Source organism: Cydia pomonella, chromosome 5 (assembly GCF_033807575.1).
Source record: "Cydia pomonella isolate Wapato2018A chromosome 5, ilCydPomo1, whole genome shotgun sequence".
Lineage (NCBI taxonomy): Eukaryota > Metazoa > Arthropoda > Insecta > Lepidoptera > Tortricidae > Cydia > Cydia pomonella.
In genome coordinates this window covers 2,979,269-2,992,698 of record NC_084707.1, presented here as the reverse complement: position 1 = coordinate 2,992,698, position 13,430 = coordinate 2,979,269, and the positions used below count along the sequence as shown (strand labels likewise).

General features: G+C 41.7%; 1 protein-coding gene across 1 annotated transcript in view; it reads left to right on the top strand.

Moving 5' to 3' along the window:
* LOC133518498 (dedicator of cytokinesis protein 7) overlaps window positions 1–13,430 on the top strand; it is an 83,716-nt gene that overhangs the window by 34,387 nt on the left and 35,899 nt on the right. Inside the window, exons 15-23 of the mRNA XM_061852216.1 lie at window positions 551–654; window positions 915–1,083; window positions 1,999–2,131; window positions 3,384–3,483; window positions 4,807–4,956; window positions 5,521–5,698; window positions 9,101–9,318; window positions 11,026–11,204; window positions 12,055–12,134. Of these exons, the coding sequence (XP_061708200.1) occupies window positions 551–654; window positions 915–1,083; window positions 1,999–2,131; window positions 3,384–3,483; window positions 4,807–4,956; window positions 5,521–5,698; window positions 9,101–9,318; window positions 11,026–11,204; window positions 12,055–12,134 (1,311 nt within the window). The remainder of the gene's footprint in view (window positions 1–550; window positions 655–914; window positions 1,084–1,998; window positions 2,132–3,383; window positions 3,484–4,806; window positions 4,957–5,520; window positions 5,699–9,100; window positions 9,319–11,025; window positions 11,205–12,054; window positions 12,135–13,430) is intronic.

Genomic DNA, 13,430 nt, shown 5'->3' with positions numbered 1-13,430 from the left:
AATAAACATTAAATGATATCTACTCACTACGTGATAGGAAATAGGCAATAAATAAAATCTACTCACTACTAATCTACTCAAACATTTAAAAAATTCATTATGAGCTATATGATATGTAGCTTCGAGGTGACTGTTAATCTTACAATAAAATCGCTTTTAAATATTGGAAACATTGTGTATAGACATGGATACAAAATTTCTAAGTACCCAAAATGGTGTACCTATATAAGTACCTCCCAATAGTTTATTTTCGGTTAGTACCGGTTGTAGCACATCACCATTTATAAGGCGTAAAAAACTAGCAACACATGAAATGTCATTTTGGTCTACGGAATAAAAAAATAGACTATAGCAAATATAGTTGAATTTTGATTTGAATTTGAACTACACAAAATAAATGCAACTCTGTTCCAGTTGAACATGGTTTAAATTGCATTGAAGTAATTAGTATTATGGGTAAAGGACCGTATCATAATGTACAGGGCCGTACGCCGATATTTACATCAGCTGGTTCGAGGCACAGGTTTTCCTTAGACTATATGTTTTATAGGACAACTACATCGAGCGTTTCGCAGTGGCCTGCGAGGCTGTGCAAGAAGGCAATATCCCCACGAGGATAGGACTGGCCAACATGGAGGCCGAACTGAGAGCGAGGTAGGCACAAACATTGACTATGGTCAATAAAAGTTTTTAAAAATTTAATTTTGATAAGGGTCTAATTTCCAAACTTGTGTTTTTTTTTTATATTTTTTTTTAGTTGTCATCTTTGTAATATATATTCCTGTAAGAAATAGCCTAGTTTTGAATTACTTCCTCAAATATTTCAAGTTTAAAAATTATACAGTATAAATTGGTCTCGGATTTCAAGAGAGGTGACAGTGTTGTGTCTTTATCCGTATTATTTTTTCCCACAGCATATCGGAGCTGCCGACGGCCAACGTGGAGATCCTGTCCCGCTACCTGCCCTACGTGCTCGACAAGCTCCTACACCTGCTAGTGGCGCCGCCATCGCTAGCGGGCGCCCCGCTCAACATAGCGCAGGACGTGTTCACCTGTCTGGCGAACGTGTTCACGGACGTGTGTGTGAGTACTTTTTCTCACTGACTGACTCACCTGACATCAAAAACCTAACCCACTTCCAGATGACTTAGCAAGTTGAAATTTGGCATCCAGCTGGGCATTGTGTGGTTACGAATCGGAGGTAAGGAAACAGTGATTTTTTTTTACGATTTGTAATATTTTCCAAAAAACAGTTTATTTACACAGTAAGCGCCTACCGAATTTGTAATAGCAAGAATAAATTTTAGGTGAGTATTTAACTATGATGAATACTAATAATTTCTGTACAAAAAGTGATGATATCCCATCAAAAACATAAATGTGAAATGAGAGCCTAGAACTTGGCACCCATATGGATCTCAATTCTTATACCGGCGAAATCAACAACGATGCTTATTCTTAATATTGAACTTGGCTCTCATTTTACATTTATGTTTTTGATGGGATTGTTATTAGCTGAAATCGTATGAGGGTTTGTACATATAATGGGGGTCCCCAAACTACGGCCTGTGAGCCGAATCCGGCCCGAGAGCCCCTACTATTGGCGCGTGAAAAGTAAGCAGGAGAGCCAAAGGTTAGGGTCACTCTCGGGTCAAAAAGTATAGGAAATTCTTATCTAGATATAAAAAACCGGCCAAGTGCGAGTAGGACTCGCGCACGAAGGGTTCCGTACCATTATTTATAAAAAGCGGCAAAAAATATGTTTGTTGTATGGGAGCCCCCCTTAAATATTTATTTTATTCTGTTTTTAGTATTTTTTGTTATAGCGGCAACAGAAATACATAATCTGTAGAAATTTCAACTGGCTAACTATCACGGTTCATGAGATACAGCCTAGTGATACGGACGGACGGACGGACAGCGAAGTCTCAGTAATAGAGTTCCTTCGGACCCTTTGGGTACGGAACCCTAAAAAATGAAACTTGTGTCTTATTTCAGAACATGAACGAGGGTGTGACCTGCGACCCGCACGGCCGCAGCAGCCTCATCACAGCGTACATCCAGTACCAGTGCACCATCCCGCGGCCCTCGCTGGCCGACAGGGACATAGGCCTGCCCCTGCCGCCCGCGGGTAACCATATACTATACAACTATAGACCAATTTCCCTTTTTAGGGTTCCGTAGTATACATTGTAGGAGGGGGCGGGCCGACACGTTAGTGGAGTGGATTAATATTTATATTGCCGTGAGGACAATTTTTGAAAGAAAGCGATGTATTTTTGCCAAGAACATTTATATTTTCTTCACTAGAAGAACTCATTTTAATAGGGTAGATACGATAGCGCGTTTCTTGTATTTTTTAGTCAAACACAATTGACACTATCCAACTCAGCAAGTATTTTCCGATCCCGCCTTTTTACTTTTTTATCACTTTTAAGAGACGTTTTTTCTGTTGTTTGCTTCAAACCGACTCTAAACTTAGAAGCGTTTTTGCTAAAAAAACCAGAAACAGCCACAAAAGTACAAACGCCTTAAGCGTGAACGGAATGGTGTTGACGTTTCTTTTTTTTTAATACAAGTAATTGGTCCTATAAATAACCTAATTTTATTTTTGAAGGAAAAAGTTGCGCCAAAAAAGACCCTTTTACTCGCACCAATGACAGATGATAATAACAATGATCACCAATAACATAGTAGTGGTGATTCAGGTGCTACAGCTATTGCCTAAGTAAACTTTGTAGCCACAGTAAATTTACCGCCATCTTTCGATACATGATTAAAACTTCTAGAACGCTATTTGACTTTCATCCTTATTCTTTCACTGATATGTGTTAAATTTGTTAAATATGAAAAAGTGGCGCCATCTACTAGAGCATAGGCCAAAGGTATGGCGGCATCTTTTCGAGCGATGGCACGAATTTACTTTGCCTACGAAATTTACTTTGACCGTCCATCTCTATTTCCAATTCTCTTTGCCGATCGATAGCAAGTTGAACCGCCAACTGCAAGATGGACCAAAAAAATTATTCAAGGTTTTTTTTATTTTTTTTAGCTTAATATCGTGCGCTTAAGTCACATTCACTTACTCAGTCATTCAATACTGTTTTTGCTATTAGTACTCTGTGTAGCTGTGTGTATTCACCTCAACTCTCCCGGCAATACCTATAGCACGTTATTCTGGGTACGAGTGTGTAAAATCTGAATCTTATTTTAGTTTTATAAGTTCCATATTAGGTGTAAGTTAAAGAATTTTTATTTCTCAAAGATATTTACATTTCGCTTAGTGAGAAAAATTACATAAAATACGAGTATATTTATCTTGAATACAATTTACATTAGTAGGTTTACATTAGTAGGTACTATTCAAAGAGTAATGTTTTCAGTGATGAGCGACGGTTCCTGTAAGATCCTACACGAGGAGCTGGCGCTGCAGTGGGTCGTCGCCAGCGGCGCCACCAGAGACCTCGCGATGCATAACTCTTGGTATGGCATATTCTCATTTTCGATTTTTATGCTGAAACAAACAGAAAGTGACCAAGACAAGGCGGATCCAGTGAATTTCAGATTATAATTTATATCTTAAATACTTTTAGGTTTACTCAAGGAGAATTCGAAATAGAGGTGGATTGTCAAAGAAAACTTTTTAGCCACAGTAAATTTACTGCCATCATTCGACACTTGTTTAAAACTTTTAGAACACCATTTGACTTTGATCCTTATTATTTCACTGATATGTGTTAAATTTGTTAAATATCAAAAAGTGACACCATTATACCGGGCTAAAAATAAAAATTGTGTATGACTGTTTGTTTCTAAATGAATAGAAAAAAAATAGCGCCACTTTTTGATATTTAACAAATTTAACATATCACTGTAAGAATAAGGATCAAAGTCAAATGGCGTTCTAAAAGTTTCAATCAGGTGTCGAAAGATGGCAGTAAATTTACTGTGGCTACAAAGTTTTCTTTGACAATGCACCTCTATTTCAAATTCTCTTTGGTTTACTTAAGAGATTTTTCCAACTGCGAAATTCGTAAAAAAAACCGATATTTTTTCGTTGAAATATATTGAATAGAAACTAAAATGGCAATTCTTTAATAAGATGTATACGAGTAATCACGAATTACTTCTGAATGACGGGTTATCTCGAAAATTACCTATAATTAGTATGAGACCTGTCGAGGAAACTCAGAGACGCCACAGGAGACCGAAGAGCGGGTAGCTTCTTCGCTCAACGTATCAGCCTAGCAATCCAGAAAGGAAATGCTGCCAGCGTCTTCAGTACTATGCCGCAGGGTGCATTTTTTAGATTTATTCGGACAGTTTTATTATAGGTATACATTCATATTTGGACATTGGAAATGAATTAACTGAGATTTGGCAATAGAGACCGTGCGCGTTGGAGGGTCTGCCATCTTGTGGCCTGAATCGGAACTATAAACATGTAAATATACATGTCACGTGTTTTGTTGTGCATGGTAGGTTCTGCCATCTTGTGGGCTACATTGGAACAATAAACATCACATTTAATTAGGTATTATTTTAATGATATTTTTTTTTGAAACCGATTAGAAATATAAAATACATATAGGTATAACAATTTTAAAATCATAGAAAAAAACTAGTTATTTAACTGTACAGCGAATAAAAGAAAATCAAAACCATTTTCGGTTACAGTCGTTACAGATGAGGTTAGTGACGTCACAAAGTTTGTGACTCTCCCCTCCCCCATGTCACAACGTCACATTTTCTTGAAAGTGTGACGTAATTAAGGGATGACCCCTTACTATGTTAATTTTTTTCTAGGGCTCTGTTCGAGTTGATGATAAAGTCCATGTGCGAGTATCTGTACTGGAGCGGGGCTCATGAGGCTCCTCGGAAAGCTCGCTTCCCTGACCAGTTCACTGACGACATCACTACTCTGGTCAATAACGTTACCACGGAAATTATTTCAAGGTAAGACAGGGCTATAGCCCATTCAAAATTCAGCTCATGTATGTAAAAAAAAAGAAAATTTTGGTTTTGAGTTTTGTGACTCAATACAATATAATACAAAATGTACTTTTTACCTGAATATGTCCATGTAAGTATCTCATTCCTGAAATATCCACATCTCTTTCTAAATATAAATCTGTAGAAATAAGGCCGCCAGTTGTTTACCTCTATCTTCAATTATTTATTTTTTTCAGACTATAATATCACACAAAATATAAGATCACAAAAAATAATAACAAATTCAAATAAAAATAAAAAATCATGTCAACGCCTAAAAATAAAAATAAAGAAAAAATTAATTACAATGAAATTAAACACTTTGACAAAAACAATAAAATTAAAAAGAAATGCATTATATATTATATATGTTTCCATGTGCATTTATTTTGAGGTTGTGCTATAAAGAGGATTTGTATTCTATTGTCTTGTATCTCACAAAAAAATTCCTTGTGGAGGACACTTTCCTTAGGGAGGCCTTTTGCCCAGTGGGACACAAAATAGGCTATAATAACATTTTCCTTGCAGATACGGTAAAAACAGTCGTCTCACCCAAAGCCTGAACAACAGCCTGGCGTTCTTCCTGTTCGATCTGCTCAACATTGCGGACCGAGGTTATGTGTTCAACCTGATCCGCAGCTACCACAAGCAGATGAGCGCCAAGATAGCCTCACTACCTGACGCGGTGCCTCTCGTGCAGTATAAGGTAACAGAGCTTACGTGTAGAAAGTAATAAGCACATAAAGCCTGACAACAGTTTATTTGGCCCTCGACATTTTGCGGATTTTCAATGGTACTAATTTCTTTTACTGGCAACAAGTACTATAGGGAACGTGCGCGTTGGAGGGTCTGCCATCTTGTGGCCTGAATCGGAACAATAAACATGTACATTTACACGTCACGTGTTTTCTTGTGCATAGTAGGTTCTGCCATCTTGTGGGTTACATCGGAACAATAAACATCACATTTACGCCTCGCGCCAAAAATCTGACGGCTCCTGTGCTGCCTCCTACAGTTCATGCACGCTCCCTATTTGACAACGAACGTTGGATGTCATCGAATGTCACCGATGTAAACAAACAGAAAATATCTACGAATATATTCAAATATAAACGGTTTTATTACAAAAATGCCAAAAAAAACTTCTAAAGATGCGAAAAAAATTGTAGTGAATGCAATCAAATACTTACAGCTTAAAAAAAACGAAGGATTACATAGCATTCCAATAAACAAGGTTTTAAAGTTGGTTGTTGACATGACCGTTATTGACATTTTATAGTGCGGTTGTATTGAACTGGTTAGTTGTTTGGTTTAAACTTTAATATTTCATTTAAGGTTCATACGGACACAAAGTGATAAGATTTCCGCCATATCACTGTGATTTAAACCCTATTGAGATGATTTGGGGCATTGTAAAAACTAAAGTGGCAACTAAAAATGTGTCTATCGATAATAAGGCTTATCTAAAGCTTGTTGGACACTTAGAGACCTTATACATCTCTAAGTCAATTTAAATTTATAATTTAGTTTTATAGGTAGGCATACTCCTTATGAATAAAATGTAGTCGCGTTTATGTGGCGCTATGCCGTCTTTAATGTAACTTACAAGCACAAATGTTGTATCTCACTTTTTTATTTTTTATTTATATGAATACAACCCGGCAGCTTGAACATGTCATGCTCGCTTAAAAGTCTTTACTCGTGGCGTCGTTGATCGGGTCGCCACTTTCCCGAATGAAGGTTGAGGGAACGGGTGCTGTTTGTGGAGACCGGTCTGTTTACGGAAATTTTCGGAAAATTATTCGATTTAGGGTATAGGTTATAGGTACTCGCGGGCTTAGTTTCCGCAACTCGACGTCATATTATCGCGCCTAATTTGCGTGGTGGGTTGTCAGTACTACTCATGCCAACCCAACTCACCACGAAGCCTGGGAGAGACCCCGGCGATTCGAATATTATTATATCAAGCAAAAAAATAACTCGTAAACCGCCCAAGTATGTAGAAAAGGTTTTAAAGAGTGGATTGAAAATATTAAAAATATAATAGTGAAGTAAATATTTTTATTGCTTTCTAAAAAGAGCAGAAGGACTAAGATGGTCGGCTCTTTATCATTTGTCACCATGCCTGTCACGTTCTAGCAAGTATGTAAGTGCGAAAGTGACGTGCATAGTGACAAGGGATAAAAATGGAACCATGCTGCCACTGCTGGTGTAAGTACCAAGTAGGCCGAATTCACCGCTTGCAGCTTCAGACTATATTCATTTTCTTAGCAATAATTGTCACATTAGGAGAATTTCGGGTAATCATGCCATGTCTGTAGCTCTCCGTACACAATTTGTTCCACATATTCTTTAAAATTAACACATGAGTAATGATGGCATGATTCGGGTCCATGTTGTAGCTGAAGAATTTCAGGTATAGGTCTTATCTCATGTCTAAGCAGGTACCTCCATAGACGTGCTCCAGTTCCTCCCACGTGTTTTTAGCGGAATCAAATCGCATGATTTTTTGCAGAACGTTATTGTACATGTTAGTCGTCAAGAAAATTAAGATTGCGCTATTATATTTTCAAACTTATACTAGTTATTTGTTTTACAAGGGAGCAAAGTTATTGTTTAAACTCTCGTGCTAATACTGATACCCGAGCAAGCGAAAGATTCCAAAATTGAACCACGAGCGTAGCGAGTGGTTCGAGAAGTGGAACCTTGAGCGTTGCGAGGGTTTCAAGGCACGAGGGTTAAACAAATTTCGTCTCCGAGTGAAACACAAAATTTTTCACCACACCATCGCAAGGAAATTACTAACTATGAAATACCTAATAAATCAAATTAAACATCCACATGAACGTAATTAAAAAAAAAATCAAAATCATCATTAAAAGTAAATTCTACTAGCTAACATAAGGAAACAACTCAAAATTTTCAGCTGATTACTTTGCCCCATATTTATTTATTTATTTATTTATATGTGGACAAAATGCAACTTTCTCATTAGTTTTTGGACAATCAAGAGGGCGTTTACCAGTTGGTGTGGCGAAAAGGTCTTTACAGTACATATGGGGCTACTTTATAGCACTAGTGCGAAAAGTAGCATATTACGTTACTGTGTCGAACATTTAAAGGGCCATATGTACTGTAAAACGTTGTACGATACATGTGCGAATAGGTAATTCGCAACTCGTGTCGATTTAAAACACTCCCTTCGGTCGTGTTTTAATTTATCGCCACTCGTTTCGAATTTCCTATTTTTCGCACTTGTATCGTAATGTACTATTTTATAGCTAGTATTTTCATCGTTAGTTGCCGTGAGCGCCAACGATCGTATTTTTATTTTTACCCTCGACAATACTATACAGATGTAGTGAATAATCCTTTCCCATCGTATTTTCACGGAAACGCACGAACGTGTTATGCTATTTCAGTCAGTCCCAGTTTAGTTGTTAGATTTGTAGCTGGCCCTCAACGGTTTATCTTTTGTCCATTGTTAACTAAAACGGCGCGTGCCACTACCTGCAAAAAAAGGGTCGTATAATTCTAATTGGCACCTGATACGGATCTCACGGTAACGTTACACGGGATTGCGAGATGTCTACACGCTTGCGAGTAGCTATTAACTGTTGGGAATTGTTACGTAATTGTGATGGCCATGACGTTTGAAAACAAAAAGTCTTGTGTGACTGTAAACTTCCTGACTTGACTGTTTGCCATTCACCGTAAAATATGACAGATCTATAGAGAACTATGTCCTTAAAATTTTGTATGAAATTACAAGTAAATATCAGCCTTCGTGATTTAAGTTTTGTAACCTTAGTCCGATAATGAAACTTATTTCAAAGACTATTAACTCTAAGTACTAGGTAGAATTTTACTTATGCTGTAATGCGACATGCGACAGATGGACTTAAATTTTTTGTGAAGATCTAAAAAAAAACACCTTAAAAACAGTCTCACCTAAAGCCTGAACAACAGCCCGGCTTTCTTCCTATTCGATCTGTTCAACCTCGCGGACCGAGCTTATGTGTTCTACCTGATCCGAAGCTACCACAAGCAGATGAGCGCCAAGATTTGGTGTTTTAACTACCCATTGAATGCTACTGTTTGTCCCCAGCTGGCGTTCCTCCGCATAATCTGCTCGCACGAGCACTACGTGGCCCTCAACCTGCCCGTCGGGTCCGGGTCCGGCGCGGCCTCCCCCGCGCCCTCCGTGCACTCGCACGCCTCGCACTCGTCGGCCCCGCCGCCCCACGCGCTCACACACGAGCACCGCTCGCGGCACTACCTCGCGGGGCTGCTGCTGCACGACCTGACCGGCGCGCTGGAGCTGCAGTCAGTATACACTAGCCGTCCCACTCGCACTCGTCGGCCCCGTCGCCCCACGCGCTCACACACGAGCACCGCTCGCGGCACTACCTCGCGGGGCTGCTGCTGCACGACCTGACCGGCGCGCTGGAGCTGCAGTCAGTATACACTAGCCGTCCCACTCGCACTCGTCGGCCCCGTCGCCCCACGCGCTCACACACGAGCACCGCTCGCGGCACTACCTCGCGGGGCTGCTGCTGCACGACCTGACCGGCGCGCTGGAGCTGCAGTCAGTATACACTAGCCGTCCCACTCGCACTCGTCGGCCCCGCCGCCCCACGCGCTCACACACGAGCACCGCTCGCGGCACTACCTCGCGGGGCTGCTGCTGCACGACCTGACCGGCGCGCTGGAGCTGCAGTCAGTATACACTAGCCGTCCCACTCGCACTCGTCGGCCCCGTCGCCCCACGCGCTCACACACGAGCACCGCTCGCGGCACTACCTCGCGGGGCTGCTGCTGCACGACCTGACCGGCGCGCTGGAGCTGCAGTCAGTATACACTAGCCGTCCCACTCGCACTCGTCGGCCCCGCCGCCCCACGCGCTCACACACGAGCACCGCTCGCGGCACTACCTCGCGGGGCTGCTGCTGCACGACCTGACCGGCGCGCTGGAGCTGCAGTCAGTATACACTAGCCGTCCCACTCGCACTCGTCGGCCCCGCCGCCCCACGCGCTCACACACGAGCACCGCTCGCGGCACTACCTCGCGGGGCTGCTGCTGCACGACCTGACCGGCGCGCTGGAGCTGCAGTCAGTATACACTAGCCGTCCCACTCGCACTCGTCGGCCCCGCCGCCCCACGCGCTCACACACGAGCACCGCTCGCGGCACTACCTCGCGGGGCTGCTGCTGCACGACCTGACCGGCGCGCTAGAGCTGCAGTCATTGTACAGGGCGTCCCAAGACATCCATATGGGACATCAAGTTTGATTCCCAAGTAAGTAATTCTTAGAAAAATGCAGAATTACTGACTTTTAAAAATAATGTAAAGTGTTCTTTCAGCAAAATATCCTATCTACGATATTTAAGGTACTTTCCCTTGATGTCCCATAGTCTTGGGACGCCCTGTATAATTAAAATTAAAATTTTTGTTTGACTCAAGATAATGATGTACCCTAGATAAGTAATACATAAGTAATGTTTAATTAGAAAAATAATAATATGTGTAATCCCATTAGCTGTAAAGTGTTGACATGTAGAATACCTATATTTTATCAATAAATATTTGATTGATTGATTGATCGATATATGTTGGCAGCCGATAATAAGATCAGGCAGATCGTGAAATTCCTATATCGTGAAACGAGAAAGTCTTTGTCTCATTCCGAGTCCTATTTTTGGACAATTTTCCCTTCGGGCATGTGAAGCAACCTAGCGAACCTTTCCTGCTTATGTATTGTTTTAATGTGACTATTGTCAAAACATTACACAGGAACATTACGATCCCCATTATAAAGCTTGTAGGCCACATACTCGTATTCACTTGAGGTTGCGACCGCAACTATAAATCGGCGTTCAAGTGCGTACGAGCACGTGCGGTTGCGTACTGAAACAGAAGTTGCAACCCACGTCGCGAATAGCTTCCTTGTTGTGACCACACATGCATACTTATACCACCCATTGAGTCGTGACCACCGATTTTTGGTCTTCTCAATTTAAAAATTATTCCAGGAGTCCGGTCCTCCAATGCGCCGCCGTGAACGCCCTCCTGTCCCTCCTGACGGCGCACGACGCCGACCCGCGCCTCGCGGCGCCGGAGCTGCGCGCGCGGGTGGCGCAGCTGTACATGCCTCTGTTGGGCATCGTGCTCGACGCCGCGCCTATGCTGAGCCGCTCTGCCGGGGCTAGAGGTGAGTTTCATTAGTGATGTTATCATTTCTAGGAGTGTTATACTCGTACTTCAATGCTGTAATCGTTGTCTTTACTGACGGCGCATGACGCCGACCCGCGTCGGAAGTGCAAGGCTCACGTATTATTAAGTCTAATAAAACTTCCGACATATTTTAATACGTTTTCGTTGGAAGGTCAGTATGATTGATGGAATAGGTTAGGCGTGTAGGGAGACAAAAATTTGAATTTAAAGTAATAAAAAACAAACAGGTAATAAAATAGCAATATCAATATAAATAGATACACACATATACAAATCATAAAATCATTCTAACATAAATGCATGCTTTTCTGTTTTTTTACTAACAATAGAATACGTAGACAAGTCATAATGTAAACATTTACCTTAATATTAAATGAGATTTGAGCGCGGCGCGCCAACAAACTGTTTACTCCAGTTTGGCGCATTTACTGTAATTTATGTGTAACTGTGTAATTGTTTTACATGAATAAATAAATTAATTAATAATAATAATAATAAGAGTTACTCTAGAACCCAATGCTCGCGCACTGTGCGGTTTAAGAGGAATTTCCTCCCGCGGACCCTCCGGCTGTGGAATGAGCTCCCTGCCGAGGGTTTCTCGAGGGGCTACCATATGGGGCTTTTAAAAAGGAGCGTAGAGGTGTCTATAGGGTCGGCAACGTGCATGTAACACCTCTGGAGTTGCAGACGTCAATAGGCTACTGTGACTGCTTATCATCAGGAGGGCCGTATGCCTGTTTGCCACCGACGTGGTATAAAAAATAAAAATAAAGAGAAATCTTTTGAGTTTATTAATGCCCCTTTTTTATGTGAAGTCATTTTTACAGATGTAATGCAATTTGACGGCGAAATGGGTCAATTCAACAACCTGTACAACCCGTCAGCTAGCGATCCAGACAACAAACAGGTGAGTTACCCCCTTATACATAAAACTTTAAATTATGTTTTATCCCTTTCTTACAAATACATAAGTCAAAATGACAGATAAAGACAAACGGTTCATAGCTAATTAAGGTCAGTAACGCGTTTATGAATATATAACGCCATTAGTGAACCCATGGAATCAGAATCTCAGAATGGGGGAGGATCGCGTGGTCAAGGAAGCGTACTTGGGGCGACCAACCGGCCGTCGCTGATCGGGCGCCCCAGGTGCCGCTGGTGTGATGGCGTGGAGGCGGACCTGCGTCGGCTGAATGCCAATTCATGGCAGGAGACCGCGCTGGATCGGGACAGGTGGCGTTCTCTCGTTTCGGAGGCCAAGATTCGTTTTGGATCGCTGAGCCAAAGCAGTTAGTTAGTTATTAGTGAACCCATGTAGAGTCCGTCTGAGCTAACTTTGCACCGACTAGAACAGAACAAAGTCACAGAGTGTCACTGGATATTCGGTTAATTTCCGGTATCCGGCGTTATTTTAATATCCGACTGGAATCCGGATGATGACGTACTATCCGGCCGGATATCGGATAGTAACTTTGCTTGAGTTTGGAGTAAACAAATTGGATTTAAGGAACAGTCACGGTCTTATGGTCGTCACGTTTATTATTTTAAAACAATTATATCCTTCCACTTGCACGCGCAAAAAAAAAGCGCTGGTGGCCTAGCGGTAAGAGCGTGCGACTTTCAATCCGGAGGTCGCGGGTTCAAACCCCAACTCGTACCAATGAGTTTTTCGGAACTTATGTACGAAATATCATGTGATATTTACCAGTCGTTTTTTGGTTGAGGAAAACATCGTGAGGAAACCGGGCTAATCTCAATAAGGCCAGTTTACCCTCTGGGTTGGAAGGTCAGATGGCCGTCGCTTTCGTAAAAACTAATGCATACGCCGATTCTGGGAATTAGTTGTCAAGCGGACCCCAGGCTCCCAAGAGCCGTGGCGAAATGCCGGGACCACGCAAGGAAGGAGAAGACTTACTTGCCAGGGCACTCACTTAGAACCTAGAAATGAGTCCGCACGAAGGTTCACTACGAAACAGGTCTAAGTCTGCACGATGCGCAATTGCGCACCTGCTAAACCAAAATGTAGGTATAGTTCCGCCGGCGGAATATTCGGCGGCCGGATACCGAATATTCTGCCGATAGCCAGGCCGAACATTCGGTATCCGCCAAACAACTATCCGTTGTTTCTCTATTCATTATAAACGTCATATTTTATTTTATTCGGAAAACCAACATCTTAAGTAACTAAAAGTAGGTTAACATA